The sequence below is a fragment of the Pleurodeles waltl genome, chromosome 1_2 (assembly GCF_031143425.1).
Source record: "Pleurodeles waltl isolate 20211129_DDA chromosome 1_2, aPleWal1.hap1.20221129, whole genome shotgun sequence".
In the NCBI taxonomy this organism is placed as follows: domain Eukaryota; kingdom Metazoa; phylum Chordata; class Amphibia; order Caudata; family Salamandridae; genus Pleurodeles; species Pleurodeles waltl.
Genome location: NC_090437.1, coordinates 730,676,637 through 730,704,160, shown reverse-complemented (window position 1 = coordinate 730,704,160; position 27,524 = coordinate 730,676,637). Strand labels below are relative to the sequence as shown.

The 27,524-nt window shown below is 45.1% G+C and overlaps 1 protein-coding gene across 1 annotated transcript in view; it reads left to right on the top strand.

Annotated features, from left to right (window-relative positions):
- The window catches only part of ASIC5 (acid sensing ion channel subunit family member 5), a 769,827-nt gene that overhangs the window by 444,160 nt on the left and 298,143 nt on the right, over positions 1–27,524 (top strand). Inside the window, exon 6 of the mRNA XM_069205834.1 lies at positions 18,580–18,727. Coding sequence (XP_069061935.1) covers positions 18,580–18,727 — 148 coding nt within the window. The remainder of the gene's footprint in view (positions 1–18,579; positions 18,728–27,524) is intronic.

The following is a 27,524-nucleotide window of genomic DNA, read 5'->3' as shown; positions in this document are numbered from 1 at the left end:
GCGGAAGGCCAACGCCACTTGCAGTTGGTTTGGGAAGCCCACCAACGGGAAGCCAAAGAGGACAGGGAAGCCTTACAGTCGGCCTTGAAAAGTCAAGCTACAATATTAGCAAACAACCAACTTGTCCACGAGACGGCAATGAAAAAACTAACGGAGACAATAGCTGCAAGCAAAGTGCACCCCAACGTCCCCAGTTCGGTGCTACAAAAGTATCAGGAGGGAGAAGACCCAGAATCATTTTTTACTAACTTTGAAAGAGTCTCTTCTTCTGCTCAATGGCCAGAAGAAAGGTGGGGACAATACGTCGCACCTTTGCTTACCGGACTCCTGCAAGCCGTGTATCAAGCAGCGAACCCAGGGGGAACAACACCCTACAAAGACATAAAAGCCAGCGTCCTAGAACGGGTGGGGCACGATACAGAATATTATCGAGTTAAATTTCGGAAAGTCAAGTGGGGCCCGAATGAGGACCCCCCTAACCTTTTACTTTTGTGTGAAAGATTTGGCCCTAAAGTGGTTGGGGCCTATCGGAAACAGCCGGGAAGAGGTCATACAAACGGTTGTCCTCGAACAATACTTGGATTCCTTACCTACTCCGACACAAAATTGGATACGACAACATCCAAAGGTAGACACGGACATGGCCATCGAGTTAGCATGTGCCTACCATCGATCCACTGATGTGAGGAATATGTCGGCCAGACCCAACATAAAATCTGCATTACCCAGTCCCAAACTCCCACTGAAATATCCGTTAGAAAGCCCGGGTCCCCGCAGACTTGGAGAAGGCCCTCCACTACAGGGACCACAATGTTTTAACTGCGGAGACTGGGGTCATATAGCTCGTATGTGCCCGGGGAAGGCGGAAGGGAGTGAACCTATGGAAATAGGAGTGACCCGGCGACGTGTTCTATGTACAGGATGAGGAGACGTTAAGTTTAAGCAAACGCTCAAAATTAATGGCCGATACTTACGTGCTCTCATTGATTCTGGTTGCAGCCAATCGGTTGTTCGCGAGGACTTAATAGACCATATAGATAGAGTAACCAGCCGATGGGTCACTATTTGCTGTATTCACGGGGACAAGGAACAGTATCCCCTGACAGTAGTCGAATTAGAGTGGGGAGAACACAGGGACTTTCTTCCAATGGGAGTTATGTCTCACCTTATTGAGGAATGTATCATTGGTACCGACTATGCCCATTTTCCAGATCTCTTAGATCATGTTCGAAATCCCAAATCCTCCCAGGAGTGGTGGCCTGAGGTTCCCTTTTCAGAAAGCTCTATCGAATGCCCGGTAACCCGACGTAAACTTTCATGGAGAGAGAAGAGGAGTGAGCGAGTACAGTTCAGGGCTCATAATAACAAGGAACAGACTCAAAGACTTATAGCTGAGACACATGAAGCACCATTAAGGTTCCATCAACAACAAAGAGAAGATCCTTCCCTCACTCAGGCCTGGAGTTCAGCAAAGACGGACGAAACTGACGAGGTGGGTCCCTACTTCCTGGTGAAAAGAAATCTCCTCTATAGGGTTACCACTACCTGAGCAGGAGAACGAAAACATCAGTTAATAGTACCCGAATCCTATAGAAATCAAGTTCTGACACTAGCCCACAATCAACCAGGGGGGGGGGCATTTTGGGAGAGAAAAAACTGAGGAGTATCTCCTCCAACGGTTTTATTGGCCCGGGGTTTTTGCCCAGATCAGGAGGTATTGTTCCCAATGTCCCAGGTGTCAACTCACCGAACCAGGCAGACCCCGGAAAGTGCCCCTTTTACCCCTTCCCATTATAGACATTCCATTCAGTAGGGTAGGGATGGATCTAATTGGGCCCTTAGTGCCTTCCTCAAAAGGGCATACATACATATTAGTGATTGTAGACTATGCTACCCGCTATCCCGAAGCCATTCCCCTGACAAGTATGACAACAAAAACAGTGGCCCAAGCAATGATAACAGTGTTCACTCGAATAGGATTTCCCCGAGAGATACTCACCGACCAAGGGACCCCATTCATGTCTACTCTCATGAAACAAGTTTGTGATACCTTGGGCATTTCACAAATAAAAACTTCCGTTTATCATCCACAGACAGACGGATTGGTGGAACGTTACAATCGGACCATCAAATCTCTCTTAAAGAAAATAGTCAAGGATTCCGGCAGAGATTGGGATCAAAAATTGCCCTTAGTACTGTACGCTATCAGAACCCATGAACAGGCCTCAACGGGACATAGCCCATTCGAACTCGTGTTTGGCCGACAACCCCGTTCCCTTTTAGACATGGCAGTAGAGACCTGGGAGGAGGAAGCCGAGGGAGAGGGTAGGCCACTGTTGGAATATGTCCTCACCTTGAAATCCCATTTACAAGGGTTGTGGGAAGAAGTACGACAGAATATGGAACAGGCTCAATCAATACAAAAAAAGTATTATGATAGAGGGAGTAAGTTGCGGACCTTTCAGCCAGACGACAAGGTGTTGATAATGCGCCCCACATCAGAGCAAAAACTTCTCGCGAGATGGCAGGGTCCTTATCGGGTTGTTCGAGTAGTAACCCCTGTCACTAATATCATAGAACTAAGCACCAATCCCAAAAAGACCCAGATATACCATGTAAACCTCTTAAAGAAATGGGAAGTGGCAGAGAATGATAATGCAGTAGAAATGGGCCGGTTTTTGTATCCCAATGATAATCTCAAAATAGAGTTTTTCCCAAAGGACCGGCCCGATATTATCGAAAAGCCCACTATCAATAGTTCCTTAACAGGTTTTGAGAAAGAACAGCTATATGCATTATTGAATCAATTTCCACAGGTATTTTCAGAAAAACCCGGAAAAACATCATTAATCTGTCCTAACATACGAACAACCCCTGGTAAAATAGTCAGATTACGACCCTATCGTATTCCCGAGGCAAGGAAACAGATCTTAGAGGACGAGATACAGAAAATGTTGGCCCTAGGGGTGGTTGAACCCTCCAATAGCCCCTGGTGCTCCCCAGTAGTCCTCGTACCAAAACCTGATGGGTCCGTCAGATTTTGTATCGACTTCCGAAAACTTAATGAAGTATCTATGTTTGATACATATCCAATTCCCCGAGTAGATGATGTCCTTGAAAAATTGGGAAAGGCCAAATATATGTCCACATTGGATCTAACTAAGGGGTATTGCCAGATCCCTCTGGCACCAGAGGATAAAGAAAAAACGGCCTTCTCTACCCAATCAGGACTGTACCACTTTACAGTGTTACCCTTTGGGCTCCATGGAGCACCAGCGACCTTCCAAAGACTAATGGACAGGATATTAAAACCTTTTCACAACTTCTCAGCAGCATACTTAGATGATGTCGTCATTTTTAGTGAAACCTGGGGAGATCATCTATGTCATCTACAGTCAATATTCCAAACACTGGCAAAAGCAGGGCTAACAGCCAACCCCAAGAAATGCATCTTGGGAAAGACCGACATCTCTCACCTCGGATACAAAATTAGCCAAGGTACGCTACAACCCCAAACCACAAAAGTAGAAGCCATCAAGAAGGCCCCTAACCCCAAAACAAAGAAGGACTTACGCTCTTTTCTTGGATTAGTAGGCTATTACCGACGGTTCATACCGGGATATTCCACTCTCGCCGCTCCCCTCACAGACCTCCTCTCTAAGTCCCACCCAAATCGATTGTTACCTTTTTCTGACCTCCAGAGGGATAGTTTTGAAATGTTAAAATCCTATCTGACCAAGGAACCGGTTTTGAACTGTCCGGACTTCTCCAAACCTTTTCATTTGTACACGGACGCCTCCGATGTAGGACTGGGGGCGGTTCTGTCGCAACCTGACGAGGAGGGCAGGGATCACCCTATAGTTTTTATCAGTAGAAAACTTCTTCCTAGTGAACGCCATTATCCCATCATCGAAAGGGAGTGCTTGGCTATTAAGTGGGCCGTGGACAATTTACAATATTATCTCTTGGGCCGCCCTTTTGTTCTCTATACGGATCACGCTCCCCTTACCTGGATGTCCGCTCATAAGGATTCTAACTCCCGGATTTTGCGGTGGTTCCTTGAATTGCAACCTTTTTCTTTTCAGGTTCGCCACATCCCGGGTGCTCAACAAGGTCCTGCGGACTATTTGTCCCGTTTTCCCTGCTCTTCTTCGGTCCTGGAGCAGGACCGCTCTTGGGATGGGGTATGTGATCGGGTGTTCCCGATCTCGTCTGCAGCACCGAGGTTCCTAGACGTGTCGGATGGTTCCTAGACGTCACTTCCGCGTCCTCGCGTTGCCGTAGCCACGCTCCCTGGCAACGGAGGACGTCACAATGACGCCGGGGAAACGCCGGGGAACTTCCGGGCCGCGGCGGTACCTAAGGGGAGGTGTCCGGACGAGGAGAGAGAGGGAGAAAGAAGACGGGAGGAAAAGTACGAGGACAAGGAGAGCCGAACCGAAGGACGAGGAGGAAAGACCGAAACACCGACCCACGAGGAGAGCCTGGAGAGGGAGAGTAACCCCAGTGAGCCACAGCCAGCGGGAGACGCAGGAGCCAGCCACGGCCCAGGAGGGTCGTGGCTTTTGAAGGTACGGTCATTCTGGGGACAGCAAAACACGATAGTAACTAAGAGGGCACTGGGGAAGGGACTTGGGAAGGAGTGAAGAGGGCACCTGTTGGGAGGGATTGTAGAGAGCACCTGTTGTACCACCTTAAGTCACCTAACGACCACTGGTAGAAGCTGGTATTTCACCCTGTCCTACCTCACTACTAGCACCACCCTGACCTTTTCCACCTTCCCCTTTAGTATAAATAACCTGTCTACAGAGTTAAACGCCCCACTTACCATAGCATTTTCCTTCTTTTCCGGTCCATTCTCGCTGGAGCCCCACCGAGAGACAGAGGGAACGCCAAGCCAAGAGACAGAGGAGAGAAGAGAATAAAACCCCAATAAGAAGACTGGAAGGCGACCACTAGAGACTAAAACCCTATAAACCTACGGACAATAAACAAACTACCCATCCCACTTTAAAACAAATAAACCACTTACCTGTCACCACAATATCTCTCCGTTGTGTTTGTACCGTTCGATCTGCCACACTCATTTTATCAGCACCTCTGCATGCATTTCAATCTGTGCCCAGTTCAAGGATGTCATGTTTGGCACATGAAATTTTAACACTGATTGCCACTACAGGAGTTAGGAGACAACCGTCAACCACAGGGACATTAACATGTCAGGCTTGTTCTTAGAACACAACATATTTTGTTATATAAACACCACACAGGCTTAAGGAGGGTGAAGGGCATTCCAGCCATGGCAGTCTGGAAACATACACCATTCCATTTGACAGCTTTGCTGATCTTGGTCCTTACTTTCCAGCCAACCGGGAGGATTGATAGCAGAAAGCAGGCTGAACGCTGCCCACCTTTCAGGTATGGGGTTTGGGATCTTCCATAGACAGAGGGGCTAACAACACTATGCTCTCAGGTTTTAAATATTACAGCTTTTGTAGGAATCATTAGGTTTTATAATCATACCAGGATGGTAGGATTGTTCATATTCTTTATTTTACTGTTAACCATAATCACTGGTATGTCTCATCTGCCCAATAATTGCAGCTCAAGGTTTTATAATCAAATTAAATTATTTCAATAAATACATTGAAACCTATCTAGCATTTCTTTGTTTCCCCTGGCATGTGTGACACAGTGTAATTGAGAGAAAATATATGATCTCTTCACCACAACTTCCATGAGGAGTCAGAGGTTCATGTTTTTAGGCTGCCACAATCAGTTTCACTATTGAGGTTTGGGTGAGGTGCTGGTAGCTAGCCAACAAGGTCAGGCTAACAACTTCTAGACAGTGTTGGACCAATCCAGTCACCCACACTTGGTGGTGTTGCTGACCTAACACTATGCAGTCTTATACCCAAGGTGAGAGTTCTTCAACAATCTCGAGTTACTAGATCTTACCAGACAATTTGGGTGATAGATAATTTAAATTGAAACAGTTCTGCTGTCTTGGAAATTAAAGACGCTTTCACTTACATCTATAAGCAACTCTGACTGTATATTTAGATATGCAAAATAATGAACAATGTTTAAATCATGTTCCCAGCCTTGGGTTTCACTGTTGGATAGGGAAGTAACAACTACACTGATGATGCTTTCAAAACTCCAAGATATTTTCCATTCTACTCCAACAGCTAAAGTTGCTGGCATTGATGCTATTTTGAGTGAACTGTATAAACTAATAATCAATGAAGTGGCCTTTTTTCTTGCAGACTACCCATACAATAATGGCAGGAGATCCCTCCTCCCGAAATCTTGCTCACAGAGTGATTTTCCTAGAATATGATAAGCTATCTCCTCTTATCTTCCAATATCTCTGTTATGCTACAGTATAAAATGTGTGCCCCCTTTTAGCCCTGTGAATTAACAAAATAATATTAACCTGTGGTACTCCAAAGCAACATGTCTTCATCCCAAGAAGAGATACAACTTGTCACACCAGTTCAGCAGTGCCATTGACAGAGTAGACAGGGATCCAGCAACATTCCTTTATATTCATATCATTAGATGCCAAGGCAGCATTTGACCAGAGTGGCCATTTCTTTGAAACATAATACACTGCTCTGCGTTTCCTACCAAAATTATCTAATGGATTCAGGTCATTTAACAGTGGCAGCAATTACCATAAGCAGCCTTTGCTTTGCAGTATTTAATATCTCTTACAGCACCCAACAAGACTGTCCGTAGGCTCTCTCTCTATATGTCTTGTATATGGAATCCTTCCTGACATATTTGATCATCAGACCAGGTGTATTTCATTTGAGTTTCAGTAGTACCAAAGTCAAAGTGATGCAATATTTTGATGTGTGCAATGGCAACAAATGAAAATATAACTGCCTATTTTTGGAAGCTATCTGGATGTATATCAGAAAAAAATGAAACACATAAACTGAACACAGAGTATCTACCCACATGCACAAATATGCAGTACAGAAAAGAAGATACCTTGGATTGACCACTAAGCAAGATGACCTGAGGATAAATTACTATGCCCCAGTACTAATGGAAATAAGCCAACCTTTTAACAGATTTGAACAGTTACCACTTATGCTCCTAGGACATGTTAATATGATAAAGGTGAGTTTAGTAACTGCATTAATCTCTTCTAAATTATTCTGGTTGATCTCCCAATCTCTCTTTTTAAAAAGAAAAATAGCAGTTGCCATATTGTTTCTCATATGGAGACATTTGGGCCCTCATTACAACCCTGGCGGTCGGCGGAGAAGCGGCGGTCTTACCACCAACAGGCTGGCGGTAAATATTTTGGAATTATGACCATGGCGGTTACCGCCATGGTCATCCACCACGTCTCCGATCCGACCGCCAGGGAGGAGACTACCGCTGGGCTGGAGACCTGGGTCTCCAGCCCGGCGGTCGTCACAATACCTCCGGCGGTATCATGACCCGGCTGACCACCATGGATTTCATGGGGTTTGGAATCGCCATAAAATCCATGGCGGTGAGCACTAGCTGTGCCAGGGAATTCCTTCCCTGGCACTGATAGGGGTCTACCCCACCCCCACCCCGAGTCCTTCCCCTACACCCCCCACCACCCCTGCCACCCCCAAAGGTGGCAGGCACCCCTCCCCGACCCTACCCCCAACATTACATTACACTTTCACACCCGACACGCACGCAGGCACCACCAACACACATACCCGCACACACATCAACATACATGCCAACAGCCACACACACAGAGTCATACGCACACACCCACATTCAGACATACACGCACACATCCATACAGACATACATACAGACAGACATGCACTCATTTCCATGCACACAACACCCCGCATGCATACATGCACTCACACACCCCCTCTACATACACACACGCACACCCCCATGCACGCACACAACACACAACACCCCCCCCTCCCCTAACGGACGATCAACTTACCTGGTCCGGTAATCCTCCGGGAGGGGACGGGATCCATGGGGGCTGCTCCCCCGCCACCACACCGTCAACAGAACACCGCCACGCCGAATCACAGAACGTGATTCGGTGGGCGGTGTTCTGTTGACGTGGCGGTGGAGGTGGAGCAACCTCCACTTCCCCGCCGCCCGCCAGTATGGCTGCTGACGACTCGCCGTACGGAAAAGGACAGAGGGCTGCCAGCTGTCATAATACGCCGAGCGGAAAACCGCCACCACTGGCGGTCTTCAGCACGGCGGTCCCTCGGCGGTCTTGTCAAAAGACCGCCGAGGTCGAAATGACCCCCTTAGTTTCTGCAAATCCCTGTGGAAAGAGGAGACTGGACATTCCCCAACGGTAAAGTCAGAAGACCTGGTGAGGCACATGAGAGAGCAAATGAAGGGATGGCACTCAGAACAATAGAAACTACACCATTGGACACATAAAACTACATTTCCCAGAGTCAGAGTTACAGTCTCAGCCACAAGAGGCTCATAACACTCAGACACACTTCCAGGTCAATAGTGACAGATTGAAAAAATTTGACCTAATTCACACTGAGCTTCATTGTCTGGCACCAGTGGTTGTTGTGACTCCTTGCCACTCACAATTAATTTACATCAGGCTTCACACACTCTCACTTTTGCTCTTTGTCCCCTATTCATTACCCTCAGTTCACCTGTACTGTCTACTGTTACACCTTATTAACTATGTCCTTATCCCTTTATCAAGTTTGTATTTCCCATTCAGTCTCCATTCCTCCTGGTGCTACAGTGGTCTTCTTCTTCAGCTCCTGTTGGTTTCACGATACACCAGGGGCTAGTTTTAGTGTACCATCTGCTTGCTGCGGCTACGTTCCAATCTGTAGAATTTGTGATGCTTACTTTTCTTCTGTATTGTAACATCCTTCCAATAACTCTTTCTCTCTCTAGGGCCTGATTCACAAAGGTAAACTTAGATGTTTGGTCTGGACTTAGACCAGCCGGACTCTGCACCAACCCTGCGCCAATCTTTCCCAAGGAAAGCAGAAGTGGAGTGCTCACCGGGCACTAGTCTTTCCCACACCGAGGGAGAGGAAAGTTAAAATGCTTGCCACGTGTTCCTTTTTCACAAGTGAGGCAGGAAGAGAGCCCGCCGGCTCAGAGGTAGCACTTGTTTCTCTAGGAAGTTTAACTTGGAAACAGAGCACAGCACATACAGACCCTGCATGCACTGATCATGGATACTTTAAAAAGGACTTGATAGTGCTCCCCACGCACTTGAGAGTGCAGGTACCAGGAGCAGAAACCAGTGCTCACTCTGCGCTGGGCTCCTGGGAGGACACTTGAGGGGACATATGCAGACTGCAATGGCCAGGCAGACTAGCACAATAAGCCCAATGATTCCACTGGTGATCTCATTTAGTCCCATAGGCCCTAATGCAACCAAAGTTGGGGGGGTCAGCTGGCAGCAGGGCAACAAGCAGAAAAGCCATCCAGTGAGTCATTTAGGTCCCCCAGTAAGTAGCAGGCAACAGGGTAACAGCAGAAGAGCAGTCCAGATGAGTCCTTTTGCAGCTTAGCAGTCCTTCTGACAGAGGTTCAGTCCCAATTCCCAAAAGTGCTCTAAAAATCATGGGGTCAGAGCCCCTGTACTTATACTCCAAAATGCCTTTCTTCAGGGTGTAACTTCAAAAGAATCCTTTCAAGTGAAACACAAACCCCTTTCAACCCAGCCCTGCTTCCAAACATCAGTAGAGGGTAATCAGCCCATTGTGTGAGGGCAGAACACAGCCTATTGACATGTAAGGTGTGACTGACCCTCCTTTTCCCCACCCCAGGATGACTATCAGTATGCAGATGCCTCTTCTGTCACACTCATCATCTCGTATGTGATGGTTGTCTGGAAATTATGCACCAAGTGTAGCTGTCACTTTGCCCCAGATGTGGATTGGAGTCAGGCTGAAAGCACGAAGGCTATAAGCACAGAGAAATGCCCACTTCCTAAAAGAGCCATTTCTAAAATATTAATGTAAAATCCAGTGGCAGCTGCTGCAGGAATGGCAGGAGGGGCAGCGGGTATTGGCACGGGAATAAAGAAAAACTAACACTTACCTACAGCTGCCAGACGCTGTCTCGGTGCTTCTCTGCTCCCCTCCCTACTCAATCCAGACGCTTCTCTCATGCTGTTACAAAGCATGAGAGAATGGCCAGGGTTGACCTGAGTGGGCTGAAATGCTTCTCACTGTGTGGAGTGATAGCCTGCGCTTGGTTTTCACCCGGCTGTGAAATACAGCATGGATGGAAAATTCTAAGCGCACATGTCAGTTTGGCTGGCCTCAGACAGCTGGCCAAACTGACATATGCACTTAGAATGTACCTAGCACTCCTCCTCCCTAGTGACGTGGAGGATGCTGGCCCCACCCTACAGTCCACGGAAAAATAAAATGATAAGAAAACTGTTTTATTATAATTTTATTCTTCTACCTTTTAGCAATGGGGGTATGCTCCTCCGCCATAGTGGATGGGTGGTCCCTGGCAAAATCCAGCTACACAAGTATGCAGGATTCCTCACTACTATTCCAAACGTATCAAACATGCCTATGCTACTCCTCACAGATCAGAAATTACCACTTAGACATATATAAGGGAATTTCCAATGCAAACCTATGAGAGGAGCAGCACTCACAGTAGTGAAAAATTAAATAGGATGTTTGTCACTACTAGCACATGTAACACATCAACATATATATCCTACCATTTAAATAGACAGCACACTGCCCATAGGATGATCTAGGAGGTGACCTACTAGGTGTAGTAAAAAGGAAGTTTAGGCCTTGGCAATTAGTTTCAATTGCTAATTCAATGTGGCCATAAACTGTGCACGTAGGCACTGCAGTGGCAGGCCAGAGACAAGTTGGAAAGACTACTTCTGTGGGTGGAGCAATCTCTGCTGCAGGCCTACTAGTAGTATTTACAGGCCCTGTCTATATGGTATACCACTTATCACAGGACTTATAGGTAAATTAAATTAGCCAAATAGGTGTAAGTCAATTATACCAAGTCTCATGTGAGAGAGCACATGCACTTTAGCACTGTTTAGCAGTGATAAAGTGCCCAGAGTCCTAACGCCAACACAAAGAGGGTTAGAAAAATATGAGGAGAAAGGCAAAAAGTTTGGGGATTTCCAACAATAATGAAATAAAGTCCTATTTTTTTCATTCCGGTCCTAGATGTAAAACCCAAGGTGCTGACCGAAATCTCATGTTTGCTGCTTGTCTCACAATGAAAACCTTATGGGGGCTTTGTTTGATTCAAACTACTGTGGCAGTTGGCCAACCAGTTCGCGTTGATGCCTCCGTAGTTATTAAGGGGATAACAATTAAACTTTCATAAGAGTTTGTTTTTTATCAATTTGGATTGCGTGCTTGCAGCTTGCTTAGCACTGGAAGGATCCCTCCCATCCAGACATCCAGGTATACTGAGATACATCATTTTGAACAGCAGACACAACTAACACAATGAACCAAAACATTCAACTGATTTTTGGTTATTTGGGCAAAAATGTAATGTAAAATGATTAATCACTGGGAGACAGGATTGAGTAAATGGTAGCTAGCTGAGACCATAATTTAATTATGCAATTAGAGTAACTTTGATATAATTTTTCTTTGCCTTGTACTTGTTACTTAAGTTTGACTGCCCAGGAAAAATAGGAACCAATTTTCCCTAGAAGGAACCAGATTGTATTGCCTTTGTAGGAGCTCAGTTAGAGCTCATCTCTAATGCATGCTCTCTATCTTATAGCTTAAGGGTCAGATGGCTGCATCTGATCCTGACATAATAGTTTATGAGGGTCATCTATAGAATGACATTGCCCATTCCTAATAGGATGATTGCCCTGGCATAACAGTAGTAATCATCTGCTTCAAATCATGGGCATCCAAGACATGATGGTACTTGGCTTTAATACGGTGTTTCCCACCAGGCATTATGTTATGTGGATTTGTAATGCGTAGCTAATCACCCATGTGGGTATCTAGGCACTGAATAGGGCAGGCCTGAGAGGGGAGGAGGAGTCATTCCTGTTTCATCTGAAAGCAACATCTTGAGGTGCAATCAGAAGTCCATGAGCAAGGGGCGAGGTTCTGAGGTGTTGCGGGAAGTCGTTTCAGGCCTTGGCTGCGAGGTATGAGAAGGAGCATCCTCCGCTTCTGGCCTTCTTGATGTGAGGAAGGAGTGCTCCGGCCTGGAATGCAGACCGGAAGTGTTTGGTGGGTTGGTAGAAGTTTAAGTGGTGGTTGAGGTACCCTGGGCCAGTGTTCTGAAGAGCTGTGTAGGCATGGGTGAGTATCTTGATCTTATATCTTTCTTGGACTGGGAGCCGGGGGAGGTTGCTGACATGTGGAGAGATGTGGTTATTTCTGTAGATGTTCAGGATGAGTCTGTTGATGGCATTCTGGGTTGTATGGAGTCGGTGTGGGACATGGACTGGAATTCTGAAGTAGAAGGCCTTTCCATAATCAAGCCTACCTATGATAAGAGGCTAGGTGACTGTTAGTCTTGTGTTAAGTGGAATCCACTTGTAAATCTTGCATAGCATTCACAGGATGTGGAATCATGATGAGGCAATGGCATTGATCTGTCTGCTCATAGAGAGGTTGGTGTCAAGGATGATCCAGAGGTTCTTGGAATGGTCCCGACGGTGGATTAGGGTCCACGTTCAGAGGGCAACAAAGAGGTATCCAAGGGGGAGTGGTTGTTGCCGAAGATAAGGACTTTGGTTTTGTTTGTGTTGAGCTGGAGGCAGTTGTTTTTCATCCAAACAGCAAAGTTGCTCATGCAGTTGGCAAAGTTTGCTATGGTGGTGCTGGTTGAGCAGATAAAGAAGGGGATGAGCTGTGTGTCATTGGTGTAGCATTCTATGTTGATGTTTTAGGCTCTGATGATGTCCATGAGGGGTGTCATTTAGATGCTGAAGAGTATTGAGCTGAGCAACAGTCCTTGAGGGACTCCACAGATGTGTTTATTGGGTTCTGAGGTGTGGGGGGGAGTCAAACTTATTGAGTTCTGCTCGTAAGGAAGGAGGATATCCACTTGAAGGCTGGTCTCCAGATTTCTAAGTGCTTAATCTTTCTGATGAGTGAGATGTGGAAGACCGTATCAAAAGTTGTAACCTATACCTTTCTTCTTATTGGGATTTCTTTAACAGAAGGAAACGCAGTCGGTGATAAGAGCATAGATAATTACATTCCTAATGTGTATTCAACTGTTCAGCCATTCAATTGTATTGTTCTTCTAACCTGGATCTTTTGAGAGATTAGCCTGTCTCTAAGGGAACAATGTTAACTTAATATCTTCTTTTCTCCAGGAGTCAGAGGTAACCAAGGTTCTCTGGGGAACAGCTCAAAGGTTCACAAATATACAATCTACCAGTTTTTGAATGTATATGTACATGTATATATTGGCAAATCTGGAAATCATGCAAAAGGATTCCTTAATGCAATTGTTTGAAGTTCTGTTCAGCCAAAACAAATTCTCCTCAGAAAGCCAATAGCCAGTTGTTGGAACAAGGACAAAATTAGCTGGTGTGCACACCGTAACTAGAAAAATAATTAATTACTCAAAACTGGAAAGAATCTCTATGAAATGAAGCGCCTCAGGAACACTGGTCATTCTCCTTAGGATGACAGTTGAAGTGCACAGCTCCCAGAGAGAAACAGCTGGAGGGAAGCTTCAGCACTAGACTAAGGTAGAAACAGGAGAGGGCTGACTCACAAAGATTTGCAGCCACCATCTTTAGTGGCAGTTAAACCTGAAGAAGCTAGTTGTAAGAACAGCCTCTGCAAAAGCCACCGGGGGTGAGGACGCCGCTGCAACCAACGTGGGTACAAAGAAAGGGGGAATTGTTTTTGTTGAGGGAAGAACTTAACAACACTGGCAATGGTTTTCCTGACAAGTTGGTGCAAAAGCCAGATTGAGAGCTGTCTAGGAGTTGATGGAGTTCTAGGTGGTTGGTGAGTTGGATATTGATGGCTTCATTATGACATTAGCTTGAAAGGCAGGAACGAGATGGATCTGTAGCTATGGAGGGTATTGGGTTCCTCTGTTGGTTTTCGCAATAGGAAGTTGATTCCAGCATTTTTCCACCAAGTCATAAAGATGGTGGTGGTTATGGAGTTGTTGATGATAGATGTAAGCCCAGGAGAGAGGATGGTTTCCAAGGGCTCCTGAGTGGATGGTATTGATCAGGGTGGTGGTGTCTTCATTCAAGAGGAACTACCATTAGCTTAGGTGCTGTTTGGTGGGTGGGAGGTGGCCTGCTGGGTGTTCTTATCAGAATACTATGGGTTGTAGATCTTGGCAATCTTCTGTTTGAAGAATTTGAGAGGTTGTTGCAGAGTGCTTGAGATGGGATAATGTTGTTATTGGCAGATGCTGGGTTTGGAGAAATCCTTGACAATGGTGAAGAGTTCTTTGGAGTTGTTGGGGCTGGCATTGAGTCTGACAGTTAGGATCATTTTCTTTGCATCTCGCAGTTGGTGGTGGCAGAGGTTGAGGGTGGCTTTGTATGTGGATCTTTCTGTATCCTTTTTGCCAAGTCTCATTTTTCTCGCAAGTTTTTTTAAGTGGAGCTTGGACTCCCTGTGGTCATTCCTGTACCAACTGGGTCTATTTGTTGCTTTTGGATGTTTTGCTTCTGGTGGAAGCAGTGGGGTTGGAGCAGTTGGTGAGCCATATATTAAAGAGCGTGGTGTCAACATTGAGGTTCCTAGTGTGGTTGAATGTGCTTTCCTGTAGGGTCTTGGTTCAGTTTAATCCAGATGTTTTGCCTCAGTGTCTTGATGGTGCTTTGGGTTTTTCTGGTGGAGTGGCTTGGTGGGCAGGTATCTTGAACTGTATGATGTAATGGTCGGACCATGTTAGCGGGGTCGTGTGCGTAGTGGAGTTCCTGTTGTTAGAGGAGGAAATAGGGTTGAGTGTGTGGCCTTCTGTGTGGGTTGGTGTGGGTTGGTGCTTGTATGAGCTCAGTGAGTCGGAGGTTGCTGAGGCTGTAAAGGAGGGCTGTAGAGTTGGGGTCTGTGGTGTCTTCCAGGTAGAAATTGGGGTCCCCAAGGAGGATGCAGTTGGTTGATCTGAATCAGAGGGGAGCTATGAAGTTTGCATTGTGGTTTCAGAATTCTGCTCCGGGGCCCAGGGGATGGTAGGTGAGGGTACCCATCAGGGTGGAATTGTAGACCATTTATGGAGGTGTTCCATGAGGTTGGTGTCTGAGTCCGTGGAGGTGGGTAGTCAATCATGCTTTTGTAGACGATTACCAGTCCGCTGCCTGGCTTTTGGGTTCAGTCCTGGTGTAGCCATATTTCACTCAGGCAGAGAAGGTCTGCTGTGTTGCTGTTGAGAGGGTCCTAGATTATGGTAGAGTGTTTCCTAAAGGATCAGACATTGTGGAGCATGGCAGACAGGTGGTTGGGGTGGTGGTGTGTGCTGGTTGTTTGGCGATAGTAGTATAGGCATCTAATGTGTTGCAGGTAAAATCGCAATGGGTGCAGTAGAAAAGTCTTACCATTGTGCTGGGGGATGCAAAACAGCATTGTGTTTGCTGGTGTGTTTTGTTGAGTCGCATAGGATGGCGGAGGAGTAGTGGTGGCATGCGTTGACTCAAGTGGCATCTGTGGTGTGGTGTGGCATTGGATGGTCGTGAGGCCAGGGTCCAAGGTGTTGGGCAGGGTCTAGGCATGGACAGGCACAGATATGCTTGTCTTTGGAATACCTTCAATGCAACCTGTATTAAATAGATCACAGGGTGGGTGGGGCTTCTGTTAGCAGGAAGAACAGTGAGCAGGAAGACCTGGGTGGGAAAATCCAGGCAGCAGCGGTGTCACTTGGTCAAACAGTGGCAAGTAGCAGGCGAGATGCCCAGCTGCCTTCTAATACAGTCACACTAAGGCCTGCACTAAGTAGGTCCTGGAGTGGGCAGGGCTTCTGCTGGTGGGGAGAATGTTGAACGGGAAAACCCAGACAGGAATTCCCGGGCAGCGGGGGTGTCACTTGGTCAAACAATGACTGCTGTATCAGGCTGGAACAAGCAGGAACTTGAGGCCACTGTCAAGTGGAAGGCTAGGTGCCCAGGTGCCTACTAGTGCAGTCACACTGTGGCCTGCATTAAGTAGGTCCTGGGGTGGACAGGGCTTCTGTTGACAGGAAGAACGGTGAGCAGGAAAATCCACACAGAAGCAGTGTCACTTGATTAAAGGGTGGCAGCTGGATCAGGCTGAAAGAACAGGAACTGGAGGCCGCAGGCAAGTGGCATGCTAGATGCCCAGGTGCCTACTCATGATGTTGTTATTTCTTGGCATATTATATGCATCTATGTCGTGGTACTGACCGCCCCTGGTATAAGGCTGGCACTGACAAAATGGTGGTAAATCTTGGAATTTTTGTTGGCATCCATGGCAGGAGATGATGATACATCGGCATGCACAGCAGAACCTATCCACTTGTGGCAGTAGTACATGTAAGTCCTTAAGAAAACTCACGAACAGATATTTGGGCAACAAAAATGTTTATGAAAAGTGAAAATAATAAGCTTTTGTGTTGAGGGAAGACGTTTACTTTATTTTTGTTAATGAAAGTCTTGTATTTCATTAGAAATGCACATATATGTATAAACTGAAGAGCATATGTTTGGAAACAAACTTATTGCAGTTTTTCATTCTATATTTAAAACTGAAATCCGAGTAATGATCTCTGCTGCACTCAGAGATCTTATCCAGTAAATTTGGTGCAACTTCTCTTCTTCCAAAATTGTAAGCTTCTGCAACTTGAGTAATATACCATGACAGCCAGTAAAATCTGTCTAGCTCTACTATATGAGGTTTGAGATTTTGAGATTTGTATATATACCATCTGCCTTTTCCAGGTACATTCTCATTCCTAACAAGTGACTGGAAATGTGCTTGAAAAGTGCACGATGTTAAAACGAAAGTATGTGAAATATATCAGTAAACAATTATGCTATGAATTATTATACGACTTGTGAAATTGTATTTTCTGAATTGCATATACCTTCTACAGCTCTGTAGACATTTTACAGAAAAATATGGCAAATATGCTTTTAAAGTCACCATTTAGCCTCAATTTTCTAGTTTTGTTTTAGGGTAGGTAAACTCCCAGTACTCTTTGGAAAGGATCAGGTTTTATTGGCAGACCATAATTGTTTGGACTATTTTAAGAGTAACCCTTCAGAACATATAGTTGAGTAGCAAATTATGTAGGGCCATTTTTTCCTAAATGTTCTCAAGGGAGTTACCCTAAAAATATCCCTCAAGAAAGTTGGGCTGGCTCACTTTGTTCAATTGCTGAGTGCAATTTGGGATGGATATTTATAGATGGCGTCACTGAAATCTGAATCTAAAGCGTCAGTGCATATTTTTGTGCCCCACAGTCAGAAACGCACACGCACGCGCGCACACACACACTTTTAGACATCCAATGATGTTCTAACTAATGACGTAGTTGAAAATTTGGCTTTTACTGTTTGTCTGATGTTATACAGTTTTATTTTCTATGAGACTCAGTGTATGCCTGAAATGACAATATAAAACTCATAATGTAACCAAATGTATCACATGTGCTACATTTTATAACTGTAGAAAGATATTACTAACATGATGCGACGTGTGCCTAACCCTAGAAGGAGTTTTCTTTCCATATCAGATCCTAGACATTACTAGCCTAGTCGCAGCTTTGTGAATCAATCTTAAAACATGGCGCCTTAATTACAAGGCCTTTGTGCCACCATTAGACAATTTTTTGTATCGGTGGTGGAGCTAGCAGTGCTCTACACTGCTCCAGATTTACAAACTGACGCATTAGGGTCAATGAATCCGTTTGTAAAACCTTGCGTCATATTATACCTGTGCCAGATATGATGTATGCAGGGTAGACCTTCCCACGGGAGAAGCCACGCAGAACTGATGCAGTGAAATTTAGAACGTTTCACTGCGTCATTCTCTGACTTCACTACGTCAGACTTTTACTACCTGCTCAGACCAGGTGTCAAATTGATGCAGGGCTTTTCTCTAAAAGGGTCTCCTGCATTATTGGAGTAGTGTCATTTATTTTTACTCTAGTCCACTAGAGCGTGAGTTTAGCGCCAACATCTGTGAAAACGTGCATCAGGTAGCTCTGTACTGTATATACCGAGCATCCATGGCATTATTAGTAAATCGTAGGGCAGCGCAAAAATCTGACGCATTGAGCTGATGTGTCAGATTCTTGTAAATGAGGCCCTGGGTTTTTGGAATTTATGGTTCTAAGCAGCTTACAGCATGTAGTGTGTTCTCTTTAGCAGTAGTATTTTAAGCCAGATCGAGTCTATTATATTATTTTGGTCTTTATCTAGTATCACAACTCCTTATTTTTATATCAAATCCTTATTTTACTTTATATTTGCTTTTATTGTCTTAATTTCATGTGAGTATATTAGGAAATGTGCACGAAGATGGAAACAAAAAGTTTTTTTTAGGATGAATATGCCTTACTGACGTTTAATTGAATTCCTTTCAATAATATCCGAAGGACACACTCGAAATTAATATGTGTTTTATGTATTTTAAGACAATGATACAAGAATACCCTTGGGGAGAATGCAACCCGAAAATGAAACTGAAATATCATCCATTCTACAATACCTATGGATGCTTACAAGAATGCAAGGCCAGATACATAGGAAAACACTGTGGATGTTTACCTTTTTTATTACCAGGTAGGCAAATACGTAATTAGGTATGTAATTTGGTTTATGTAAACTATTCCCTGACATAGAATATGATGCCTGATGTTGTGGTAAGAATGTTAAGTATGGGTTTTGGTACTGAATAATGGCCAGTTTGATATGTTTATCAGTTGGAGTAAAGTTGGAGTATTTTGTTTTCATTTCTATCTGTGGTATTCTGTGCTCTCCTGCATCCATGGAGCGGCATGTGACATTTTGAAAAGAACGTTAACCGGTTCTGTGCCGCAGACTTAATGGTTACGTCTCGCGGCATAGTGGTCCTGTGCCGAGGACGTAACCATTACGTCCCGGCACTGGAGCTCGGAGGGAGCGCCAGCGCTCCCTCCATGGGCATCCCTCCCACCCCCCAGGGCAGGGCTGGAAGGGGAGTTGCTTCCCCTTCCGCCCCTCCACCCCCCTCAGTGATGTCTGATGAAGTCATCATAGGTCACCTCCCATATCGCTGGAAGCAGAGAAATGCTAAGCATTTCTCTTCCACTCAGGAGGAGGGGGCAGGCAGGGACTCCAAAAGAAAGGAAAGGCTTTTCCTTTCTTTTGATGTCATTCTGAGCATTTCTGCAGCCCGATCGAGAAGCGATCGTGCAGCAGAAATGCCCACTAGACACCAGAGATTTTTTTTGGGGGTTATTGGCATGAAAGGAGAGCGACCCCTTGGGCAAGGGTCGCTTCCCTGGGAGGCATTTTTTAAGGCCATTTCTTGATTAGACCGATCTGCACATATGGGGGGCAGAAGCTACTAGACACCAGATTTTTTTTGTGTTCATTTTGTTTTATAAGGGGAGTGACCCCTTAGCAAGGGTCTCTCCCCAGGGGGGCAATAATTTTATTAGGCCTTTTCTGCTCCCCCCGGGGGCAGATCGGCCTATATTGATTAGGCTGATCTGCCCCTAGGTGGGGCAAACAACACTAGACACCAGCGATTTTTTTTTCTCTAATGAAATTAGCATAAGGGGAGCGACCCATTTGACAAGGGTCGTTCCCCAGAGGGCAATTTTTTTATTAGGCCTTTACTGCCACCCCCTGGGTGCAGATCGGTCTATATTGATTAGGTTGATCTGCCCCCAGGGGTGGCAGAAGCCACAAGACACCAGGGATTTTCTTCATGTTTGTTTTGTTTTATAAGGGGAGCGACCCCTTAGGCAAGGGTCGCTCCCTAGGGGGCAATCATTTTATTAGGCCTTTTCTGTCCCCCCTGGGGGAAGATCGGTCTGTATTGATTAGGCTGATCAGTCCCCAGGGGGGGGCAGAAGCTACTAGACACCAGGGATTTTTTTTTCCTTATGAAATTGGCATAAGGGGAGCGACCACTTTGGCAATGGTCACTCCCCAGGGGGCAATTTTTTTATAAGGCCTTTTCTGCTCCCCCTGGGCACAGATCAGCCTATATTAATTAGGTTGATCTGTCCTCAGGGGGGGCAGGAACAACTAGGCACCAAGGATTTTTTAATTTTATTTTTTACAGGTGGGGAGCGGCCCCTTAGGCAAGAGTCGTTCCCCTGGGGGCAAATGTATTTTAGGCCATTTCAGCCTATTTTTCTTAGGTCAATCTGCCCCATGGGGGGCAGAAACCCCTAGACACCAGGGTTTTTTTTTGCGCCAAATTCACGCAAGGGGAGTGACCCCTTAGGCAAGTGTCGCTCCCCTGGGAGGCAAATTTATTTTAGGCCATTTCTGCCCCCCATGGGGGCATATCGGCCTATTTTTGTAAGGCTCATCTGCCCCCCAGGGTGGCAGAAACCCCACAAGAGACCAGGGAAGAATTTCTTTAAAAAAAAGAGGGTGGGGGTATAGCCATACCCCCAACCTAAAAAATTGGGGACAAAGTTGTTCTGCCCACCGGTGGGCAGATGGGGCAATTATCCCCGATCCATTATCGGGGGGGGAAGAAAGCCCACTAGATGCCAGGGAATAAAAAATACAAAAAATACAGGGTGGTGGCAACCAACCACTATGGGGATGGTTATGCCCCAATCCCCACTGAAGGGGCTAACAGACTTTCAGCTCCTTCCCCTACACACTAAAACATCTTATCCCATAGCAAGCAAGAGGAGGTTTGATTATTTTTGTTTTTTGTTTTTCGTTTGGGACATGAGAGCTTGCCTAACTCTCAAAATCATTCCACTTGGAATGGTGAGGGCTGCACTTTTTGGACTTTGGGTCTCTGCAATGTAGAAAATTCTACAAGACCTAGACACATCTGAAAAGTAAACATCTGGGTGAGTCCAGGGTGGTGTGCTTCACATGCACGCCACACCATTTTCTTACCCACAATGCCCTGCAAACCTCCAACATTTCTGGAAATCACACATTTTCCCACATTTGTTTGTGATGGAACCTTCCGGAATCTGCAGGAATCCAAAACATGTCTACCACCCAGCATTTACGCATCTATACCGATAAAAATTCTGCCCCACTTGTCAGCCTAAAAACATTTTTAGTCAAACTGCCCTTTTGGACCCACTGTGGTTCCGGCTCATTTTTGACATGTTTTTGGCTCTTCCCTGTCACAGGCACTTGGCCCACCTACACAAGTGAGGCATCATTTTTACTGGGAGACTGACGGGAACATTGGGTGATAGGAAAGGTGATCTGCAGCAGGTACTTGAGAAGGACAGTATCAGTTGAATGTTGTTGCCGTAAGTGAGGATGTTTATGTTATGAGCTCATATGACATCGACCAGCGGGTCATGTAGATTTTGAAGAGCATTGGTTTGGGTAAAGAGCCCTGCGGTACTCTGCAAATAAGACCTTGTGCCTCAGAGGTGCAGGGGGTATGTTAATGGTTTGGACTCCTCTGGCGAGGAAGCAGCAGAATGAGGGCAAGTTCCTGGATGCCTGTTTCATTGAGTAGTTGGATTAGGATTAGATGGGAGATAGTGTTGAAGGCAGCTGATAGGTCTAGAAGGATGAACGCTGCAGTTCCCCCCATCAAGGCTCATCTAGATGTCATCCACAGCTGCTATAAGGGTGGTTTCCATGCTGTAGTTGGATCTGAATCTTGATTGTGTGGTGTTAAGAAGCTGGTGTTTGGCGAGGTGGTTGGAGAGGTACTTGTTGATGGCTTTTCCAGTACTTTGTCTGAGTACGGAGAGAGGGATATTGAGCCATAATTGGTGAGTTTGGTCAGGTCAGTCTGTGTTTCTTTAGGATGGCATTGATGGCTGCATTTTTCCATGGTTTTGGGAAGATGGCTGTGCTGATAGAGGTGTTGAGGATAGGGGTGAGAGCCTCACTAGTAGGAATTACCCCTTTGTCAAAGGTGTGGTAGCACAGGGGTCCACCAGCGCCCTAGAGTGAAAGGTCTTCATGAATGTTGCGGTTTCCTCTGTACTAATGGTGCACCATGTGGTGACTTTGTTGGCTTCCTTTGTCACTGAGAGACTTCTGGAGGGGGCCAGTGGGTCTGGCTGTAGGTGAATTTGCTGTGTATGGTTTCAGTTTTGCTGCAGAGCACGTTTGAGAGGTCCTTTCACAGATCTTGTGTGGATTGATGTTTACAGTAACAGCTGTGTGTGTAGTGAATTCTTTGTCTACTGAGAAGGTTTCTTTGCTGCTGTTAGAGATGGAGTTTATTTTTCTACTAGGGCCTTCCTCTTAGACTCCTGGTTGAGTTAGTGGTACTTCCTTCGAGAAGCTTTGAAGGTGTCTTTTTCTACTTACCATTTGCTGGTTCTCCATTTCTTTTCCAGTTGTTTGTAGTGTCGCTTGGTCATTCTGAGGCTTTCCATATACTAGCTGGCTTGTGTTCTGGTTTCCGTTGTGTGTATGAAAGAAATTGCTTTGATTGCATTGTCCCATTTAATCACTTTTTGTCAGGACGACACGCTCAATTGGGGAAAGTAGGAAAATCTGACAGTACCCAAAAATGGCTCTTGTCACAATCAGTGTACAACAAAATCACAAATGTAGTATCGATTCCTATATTTTGTAATTCTTGCAAGCCCATAAAGTTGCCATTCATAGATAGGTCACCCAGTACCCCAGTTTCCAATTTTCTCAATAAAGTCACAGAGGCTTGAACAAGCAGTGGTAAAAGTAAGGGCCTATGCGGGCAAATAGGGAATATTCATTCCCATATGCGTCACATTTTCCCACTATGCCCAAGCTGTAATGCCAATCATGTCTACTTCATTATGACAAGTCATTGGCCTCCTCCATGCCACAGTTGAAAGTGAGTAAAACTTAACCAAGGTCTTCTCCTCCCTAACATTCACCAGAGAGGTCAAGTTATTAAACCAGAACCTTGCATGATCTCATGTGTCCCCCTTTTCATAGGTTGGCTTAAAACCTCCAATTTGATACAAGGCTGTTTGCCACCACAGATCAACCTGGTCAATAACTGTTGCAACAACTGAAAGGACCCCCTTGAAATTCATACAGGAATGTTCACTACCACAGACATTTCAGAAGTATAACCATCTTGACTAATGATATTCACCGAACTAATGACAGAAGGAGTTTCAGCCATTTCTTGATTCACGTTTTAAACTCCTCTTGGGCAGAGGTCTACAAAGATTTCTGTTGTGAGCCACCTCATGCAAAAGCTTTTGAAGTCAGAATCCCCCTTCAAAATGTTTTGGCAGTTCTTTTGGGGGCAGAAAGGGCTTGTGAGATCATGTCAGGGTTACATTATTTGTAGCTCAGAAGCCACACTCAATGTGAAACTTATATAAGAACAAAAACATCAGACAAAAACAGAAATGTAGCAAAAAACTACTCCCCATAATTGGGGTGTTGTGAGCCTCTCACAATTCTGGCACCCAATGCAACTGCCCCTGCTTCATTAATGATTGCTGCGGGCCTGAGTAGCAGGCTATATCCTCTGCCTCTTTCACTCCTTCTCCTTTCACACCCTCTCTGGTGTTAGATTGACATTCTTAGGGTGGTCTTCCCTCCAACTTTCTGCCTTTCGCCTCCATTATTCTGACCTTGTTTATGCTGGTTTTAGGGCTCTGTGCACTTTACCATTTCTCACCAGTACTAACGTGTTTGTGCTCTCCCTTCTAAACATGGTAATATTGGCGTATCCACAATTAGCATATTTAATTTACTTAAAACTCCCCAGTAAAGTGGTACTATGTATACCCAGAGCCTATAAATGAAATGCTACCAGTAAACAGTTGGTATCTTCTAACCCCAACCATTTGCCCCCACCCTCCCCAATGCCAACCCATGTCACTGGTGAAAATTTCTGCCCTAATCAAATACAGAAAATAAATCAACGCAGTAATACTCTTGATATCCACAATTGTGCTCAATGCGTGGAGGCACCTAGGAACACACATCCAGACCAAGGTGCTTGTACATCACCCACCACTGTATAAAACCAGTAATTGGGACCTTCTGTTTCTGCTGCTGTTCGGATCCCAATGTTGTAACCTTTCTGAAACATATCATTATTGAGGAGCATCAACCATTGCATCATATCAATGCTCCATCAACTCTTTGATAATGAAGAAACTCACAATAATCAAACCATTGAACCCTCATATACCTGAACATTTTCCTCAACTGCTTTGTCATCACCATCTCATTTTAACACAAGATTTTGATGACATAGCAGTTGAGGAAAAACAACACCTGAAAAATCTAAATCAAACACAGCATTGTCACTGATTGCAAATATTTGCTGCTGGCCTCCGTGGCTAGATCCCCTGATTGTGTTGCCCTTGCTGGTCTCCCCTCTGTGTTTGAAATGTGTTTCTAGATATTCCAACACTGATTCTGACTGGCTAAAAATGAAAACTTTTCAATTATGTTCCACCTTCCACTTGGTGGGAGGAGCAACGAGGACTTGATGGGTAATTTGCACAGTTGTTTCTTTATCTCCAGAAACAAGGTTCTGGCCGCCTGCATCAATGAAGCGAAGTTAGGGTAGAACACCACTGTGGAGCTATTACACTGAGGTTTCGATTGATCACTGTTAAGCTGCAGGATTGCATTCTTCTCCCTATAGTTTAGCAATGAATTATAATCAGTCTAGGAGTATGTCCTGGTCTAAGCCTGGGTGCCAGGGGTGCTTTCTTGCTAATGAAGATCGATAAAAATGATCTTCTTCCAAACAGAGAAGCAAGCAGAGTTTTCAGAAATGTTTCCATGTTTGTAATGTGTTAGGTTCAACCACACCCACAATCCTAATGTTGTTTCAGCATGACAGCCCCTCAAGGTCTTCATTCTTAAGCTTTATAAGTTTAAGCTCCTTTGAAAGGGTGGCTAATTTACAGGATGTGTCCTGAGATGAGTCTTCCACCTCAGAGACCATTGTCCCTGCCACTGGTAGTCTGCAGTACTGCTTGTCTTAACTCTCATTGAAAATATCTATCCGAATTATGAGGTGGTCAATTTTTGCATCTATTGGAATTCGGTCTATCCTTCATTTCTTTAATCAGGCAAAGAATCAGGAGACACAGGATGGCTCTGTTGTTGATCTTCTGCTTGGCTCGCCCCTGTCTCTTATCACAATGCAGCTTAGCCTGTGTTGGCTCTGCCTTCCCCATCTTTTCAGGCACTAAAAGGAGACAGCAAACAGCCTTCTGTTCTGACCACGGGGGGCATAGAAGTCCCAGCCCTATACACACAGAATGAGCCCCCAGTTTATAGTTCCATTGAAGTAGGTACCCTGCTAGTAGTCTGCTCTGCCTGGCACTGACAGTCGGAAGAGTGGTCATCCATGCTTCATGGAGTTGGGCCACTCCATGAGATGTCAAAAACCTTTGAACATACATGAGTCAGTGTTTCTGCAATTCACTTGTTCTTAACTCAAGTACATTAGCTTCAACTCCCTCACTCATTTCTGTTGTGCTGCCAGGTTGCAAGCTCGGCCAGGTAGATCTCTATCACAGCCTGGCCCTCTAGAAACAGACCTCTGGCAGCCCTCAGAAATGTACCCTCAGCAAGATCAAATCTGCGGTTTCTTCCTTTTTTGGGCTCCACTTCACCGCACATCTGCCCAACACTAGCAACAATTCCAAGTGGACCTCAGGCACCTGCCACATCCACACTCCAAAGTGTATGCCCATGAGCAACTCCAGGCCCAAACAGTCCTGCCCAAGCAGGCTATCTGTCAGCTCCACTTGTGCAGCATCAAAGCCATACCAGGGTGTGTCACTCAGCTCAAACTATTGATCCGTAAACCACCACTGCAAAGTTTATTAAGATTCCAACCAATGGTTGGAAACAGGGCCCAATATTTGCTACTTTTGTGCTTTTCTGGCAGAGATCATGATGTACGCAGCCTTCTTAATGGGCTACTCATTAGCATCCCTAATGCAACCTCTAAATGTTTCAAGGAAGCAGCTGACATCACAGCATCTCTTCTCCTGCCATAGAAATAGTTGCAGGTTAAAAAGGAATCTAAAATGGCAGTCACCAACTTGGAGTGGAAGAAAAGAAGCCACATTGGAACTCACTAAATTGGAAGTCCCAGTCACTCCTGCCCTACTGTATTGGAGTGTCTGCATGGGCCTAGAGAACATGCTTGCACAGCAAGGGTCCAAATATAGCTCTGTGGTCTCCACCAATGCCAACCACCTATAGATGGTATTAGGAGCAATGATACCTGGGAGAATCAGAACTCATGTCCACCCCTGACCCATGGAAGAGAGTGAGGAGGCAAAGAATCTTATAAAGATGTGACAAAAGAAGGCAGACTGCAGAGTCTTCCACTTAGAGGCATCATGTGTATAGTTAAATGGTGGCAGACACTTTCGTTTTCTATGTGAGTGCTGCTCTAAATAGTGATGTAATTAAACATGTAAATCTGTTCCTAATGTCATCATTAGTGCAACGAGGTCACCACTGAGAAGTTGTTTGGCGCATTCGCAAGTTATGTGGAAGTTAGACATTTGAATTCTATATTATGTACATGTATGTATGACGTATGCACAAAGGTTACTCTTGTACTTGCACACATATTTGCATCATGGTGTGCACCTGTCCCTTTGACTTCATTGTAAAATTTCATGCCTCACTCCTTCCAGCTGCGTTTCCCCAGTCTTTGGCTTCCATTACAGAGATTAGCCATTTCTCCACACACACATGTACTGTAAAGGTTGATTCAAGTTCCTTATTACTGGCTTCAGTTTAGAACACTGATAGCTGGCAGTAGCCCCAACATTTCTTCATAGAGATACCTTCCTGCACATAATCAATCTACCTCACCCCAATGCAGACACCCTTGCACTATGGTGCAAGGATGCCTGTGTTGGCCCTAGGCAGCCTAATTCAGTGGCAGCACAGGAGGAAACGCAGGGGTGCACCATATTCCTCTAAGTACGCCACACCTTTGCGTTTCAAAAGTGGCGCAGCACGGCGCTTCTATTTTGGGCACAGCACTGCACTGCGCCACTTTAAAAAAAAAATTGGCCTCAATCTCTAATCTGTCCGCAGGGTAATGATGGCTTCATTAAAGCTTCATCTGTCAAACTTTTTTACTTTTCTACATATCCAACATATCAATATCAATGTTATGGCAAAGCCTCTTCATTCCGACTACACGGCAAAAGACTTCAAGGTTATTGCCATATTAATTCCAATGTGCAGCCAATTTCACACAACAATTACAAATATCCCAATTCTGTGCATTCAGATGAAGTGGAGTCCAATCAATATTTTACATCTATATAAACTGATATCCCACTTCATGACCCAATGCTGTAATTTAAAGGCCAAATATGTATCCAGAAATATGTGATGATGAAGTGATAAAGACTATGGGGATTTATTCATAATGGACAATTTACATGTTTAGATTTAATCACATCTAAAT